General features: G+C 49.8%; 1 protein-coding gene across 1 annotated transcript in view; it reads right to left on the reverse strand.

The window, feature by feature from the left end:
* Positions 1 to 188: 188 nt before the first annotated feature.
* Positions 189 to 4,633, reverse strand: part of LOC104497244 (zinc finger CCCH domain-containing protein 7B-like) — a gene marked incomplete at its 3' end in the record, with an annotated part of 20,309 nt that continues 15,864 nt past the window's right edge. The window contains exons 11-15 of the mRNA XM_010140477.1: positions 3,542 to 3,890; positions 2,522 to 2,577; positions 1,485 to 1,647; positions 1,237 to 1,398; positions 189 to 394 (exon numbers count right to left, since the gene is read on the reverse strand). Of these exons, the coding sequence (XP_010138779.1) occupies positions 189 to 394; positions 1,237 to 1,398; positions 1,485 to 1,647; positions 2,522 to 2,577; positions 3,542 to 3,890 (936 nt within the window). The remainder of the gene's footprint in view (positions 395 to 1,236; positions 1,399 to 1,484; positions 1,648 to 2,521; positions 2,578 to 3,541; positions 3,891 to 4,633) is intronic.

Raw genomic sequence — 4,633 nt, forward strand, 5'->3', positions numbered from 1 at the left:
GAGCTACTCCACTGCCTCTCCCTCCTTGCCTATCCCTTCTGAAGAGCTGACAGCCACCCACTGCAGCACTCCAGTTGTGTGAGTCATCCCGCCATGTTTCTGTGATATAAACTGTCAATGTATCAATGGCCCAGATACATACTGAGGAGACAATGAAGCGTGCCTGCTCCCTCCCACCAACTTTGTACCTCACACAGGAAGGTGAAGATGCCCTGATGTTCCTTGAGAAGCTTGGCAATGGTGAGGTTGCTCTGCTTGATCCCACCTAGCGGGTCAAAGAGGAGGTCACGGTTGAGGGTCCCCTTCCTCTCCTCCGTCCACACGTCGATCTCTTCCTGGTGGTACGCGAAGGTGCAGTTATCTCCGTACTTACAGTCCTGCTTGTTAAGCATATCTACAAAGCAACAAACAGCACACACCACCACACAGGGAGGGCGGCCCAGTCAGAAACTAAACTCTCTCTCTCGTCTCCTCCCACTGCCCACACCTCACAAGGAGCTGAAAGCAAGAAAACACAGAGTTAAAGAAAAAAGAAAAGACATCTCCCCCCAAGTCTGTCTATACCAAGACATCCAGTAAAATCAATGCAAACCACTGAAGGGTGGCAATGGCAAGTAATACTACCTGTTTTAAAAACTGTCTCAAAATAGGGGCCTGCTTTAATTCAGTGCCTGGCCAGGGACAGACCATAATTTAACTAACCCCTTTTAAAGCTAATCCAGCCCAGGACTAAGAATCCCTGTTATCTTGGCTCTTGCAATCTTCCCACTTCATTAGGTACTCTGTAATGTCACTTCCTCAGGGACCAGTCCCATCACATTGCCTGCAGGTACAGTGGGATGGGCTGGTGAAAAGGGGCAGGCAGAGAGAGGTTTTCCCCAGGCAGAACCACAGCTCTGCCATGGGGCTGCTGGGTGGAGTAGGACTAATGCAGGCACACGTACAGGAGGCAGGTTCTCACGTCAACAGGGCAGCTCCAAGCGCTTGGCTGTGCACAGCACCTCACTATGCCTTTGCAACTCTTCTGCTCCACCGTTTTAAAAGCTGCCTGCTCTCCACAGCATGGGGGTTCATTGCCTTTCATTATACTGAGCCTCCCGGTCCATGGGCTACTGATGGGACAGGAAGACCCGAAGACAGCACGTGATACCTCCTGGAAATCCCCTCCCAACCTTCCCTGGCACAGAGTGTACAGCCCCTTCCCAGCCACCAACAGCCCTGTCCCTTCCAGATCACCTTTGCACAGGTAATAGGATCCTACAAAGTTGGTTTTGGTTGGGCGAGGACGGATCCTCTTCCAGGTCTTGTCGTCTGAGTTCTTCAGCCTGCCCAGCAGGATGTCCCGCTTGCACTTGTGCTCCAAGCCTTCCCGATAAGTGTAATCACCAGCCTTGGGCCCTGCAGGATAGGATAACCCCCGTCAGCCCGAGGAAAAGCAAACATAGCTTGGACCAGTGCTCTGGATGGCAGAGCCAATGCATCACCTGTTTTAGGGTAGCAGGTATGACAGGCTTGTTTGAAGACATGAGTAGATGCCAGGGGGTTCTTCACCAGCAGGGCTGTGTTGGGCATTACTGGTTCTGACTGGGATAGCAGGTGCTCGGTGACCTTGGGCACAGCTGGGTGACTCACTCCACCAAGGCTGACCTAAGTGAAAACACATGTATCTTTCTTCTCATCTCTGCAACCACATGGGTTAAAAACCTCTCTTACCCTATTCCAGTCACTCAAAAACTTACATTTTCTCTCTCATCAAAACATTCACGTATGAACCTACATTTCCAAAGCAGCTGCACACAACCTTTTCAAAGATAACAAACAGCAGGGTGGGTTCACTTCAAAGACAGGCCTCTTTCTCTCTTGATAAGGGACTTCAGTTTTCTATCAGGAGCCACAAAACAAATGCCCCCCTCACTCCTTTCACCATGACCAATTCTACATTTGAAGACCCTCAAAAACCAAACCATTTATCAGTGAGTCTTCAGGGAGCAGATTAATCTGAGGACAGACTTGGTTCCATGGTGCAGTAACAGCAATAGCAGGATACCAGAAACTTGAGAATAATTCTTGTTCCAAGCTTGCTAACCATAGATAACCCTCTCCTTTTCCTCCAAGACCTGAGACGGGGGCAGGAAAGTATATCTGGAAAAGCCTCCTGACAGAGGCAGAGAGGAGCAAAGAACCTCACTAGTTTTAAGACAAAGCTGTCTTACTCCACCCATCCTTCAGTGTTACGTGGCTGCCAGATTTAGTGGAACGCTGGCCTCTGTGATCACCTGTTGAGCCTACAGCCTAAGTCACATCGTGTTTACCTTGGCAATATGTACAGTTGCAGACAAAACTGAAGATGGAACACATGACTTCCTACTGGCTCTGGGGAAATCTTTACCTGCCTTGCCACAACATGGGAGGCAACACTCAGGTTAAGAAAAGAGGCCCAAATTACCTATATCACCCAAGTCACTACTACCTTGGCTCCAGGGCACCTTGGGACATCAGCACAAGGGAGCGGCTCACTCACCACGGGGGATGTTTTTTGGCTGCCAGGTGGGTGTCGCAGTTCCTGAGGGCTAGTTTCTTCTGCGCAAAAGAAGGGGAAAAGGGACCCATAAAACAAAACCAATCATTTCACTTTCAGAAGCAGTTCTGCTCATAAAGAGACAAACAAACGCTTATTAAATCCATTTGCTTTACTTATTTCATAACACTTTAGTACTTTTTTCCCTGAACCACCTGTGTAAGTCTTGGAAAAACTCCAGGAAAGGCTTCTTGTTTCCCAAACCCTACTGAATCCAGTTCTTGAGCGTTGGCATTCCCAAGGTGGCAACCCCAAGAGAGGCCAGTGCTGAGGTGAATCTGAGTGTTGAAGTGCTGACTGGACAATCTCTGCTCTTCTCAAAACACTTTTGCTGCAATACTGGGGACAAGTTATCCAAGAAGAAGCCTGTCTTCCCTCCTGGGACAGGAGGGGACCTACTCTTTGCCCACCATCCTCCACAGCTTTGCTTCTTGTGACATGAGAGTGCAGTGCCCCATGCCAACAGGTCACTCACTGCCCTGAATCCAGATATGGCAGGGACCCACCTGGGCCTCTACCCTTCTGCCCAGTGCATCAAAGTCCTATACCATCTAAAACAGTCATCAGGATTTGGCTCCTTTGGTCCAAAATGTCAAAGAGTCATTGTGGAGGGTAGAGGAATCATGTTGTAGGCTAGTAAATTGTTCCAAGGGAGGTGCCCTGGACACCAAACCAGGTTTAAATCTCATCGCTCATCATTATACAACTTAGTGTTCCTTTCTCCTCTGAGCATTCACATCATGCACATAGCGGTTATCTGGGATTATACACATCCATAGCCTTTCTCATTACTCCTGAGCTAGACGTATTCAGCTACTCTGTTCAAGACATTCTACATTTGTACTCCCATTCTGCAGCACTGGCAGACAGAACTAGATGACAGATGTCCTCAGCACTGAAGGAAGTAATTCTGGCATGCATTCGCAGGTAAAGCAGCACAAAACCCCATCTGCCTGCACCTACCAACAGCAAAGGAATCCAAGGCATCCAGTGACCCTCTGCTTGTCCCAAAGGAGTCCAGGGCATCAAGCCGTGAGTCTGTGTAGGGGAGCAGATCCAGGGAATCCAGTGAATCTAAGGTGGAGCCGCCACTTCCTCCTGGTGGGGCCTCAAAGGCATCCAGGACAGAGGAGGAGGAGAGCTGCTTGGTGGGATCCATCACGAGGCCAAAGGAGGCAGGTGGCAGTGGGGTGGAGACAGGGATACTGGCGGTCACAACTGGGGGCAGCAGCGGAGTTCCCCCCGGGAACACAGGGATCAGCTGGGGCATCTCTGTTGGCAGGTTGGTAGGAATGGTGCCCTGGACCAGAGACTTTGGGGAATCGGGAAGGGGGAGGATAAACATAACATTAGGAATGAGGAGCACAGAATGAGTAAACACAGAGAGCAACAGGCTCCCATTCAAGCATGTGCTGTATCGTCTGATGCAAAGGATACCCAGCAGCTCCACCTGCTTGCAGACTTTCTACAGACCTTCCAATCTATCTGCACTGCACAGAGTCTGGACCAAGGCTGGGCTCGTCAGTCTGCAAGGCAGAGCCCTGCACTGGGCACTTAAACCAGCTCAGGTTGAGAAACAGTGCAGCTGAGTACACAGAGCACCGAGGTCAGGGTAACAACCATTACTCATGTAACCTCTTATCAGAGCCTTTTGGCTCGAAAGGTGTGCTGCATGAATGTGGTTATATTGCTTTCAGACCCAAGTTGGCTTGCATAACATCAGCAACACTGGCAACTAAAATCCAACGTAACTGTGAATACAGATGGTCTCTGCAGCTCCCAGACCCGCTCAAACAGCTTAGGCTGAATGCAGCCTACACAAAATACAAAGAGATTAAAGCATGTCCATTGTTTAAAATACATCCATAATTCCTGCTTCCGCACACTCATTCCTACCCTCAGGCCTGCTTCAACTCCATGGACACCAGAGGCCAAGGGGATGGCGATGGCAGAGGAAAGCTATCTTGGGTACCTTTTGAGGGACAGCTGCAGACAGCAAGGCAGGCTTAGAGGCGCGCTCATTGCATACTCACAAGCCAGTTGCAGAAATAACGG

Source organism: Buceros rhinoceros, unplaced genomic scaffold (assembly GCF_000710305.1).
Source record: "Buceros rhinoceros silvestris isolate BGI_N320 unplaced genomic scaffold, ASM71030v1 scaffold827, whole genome shotgun sequence".
Classification (NCBI taxonomy): Eukaryota; Metazoa; Chordata; class Aves; order Bucerotiformes; family Bucerotidae; genus Buceros; species Buceros rhinoceros.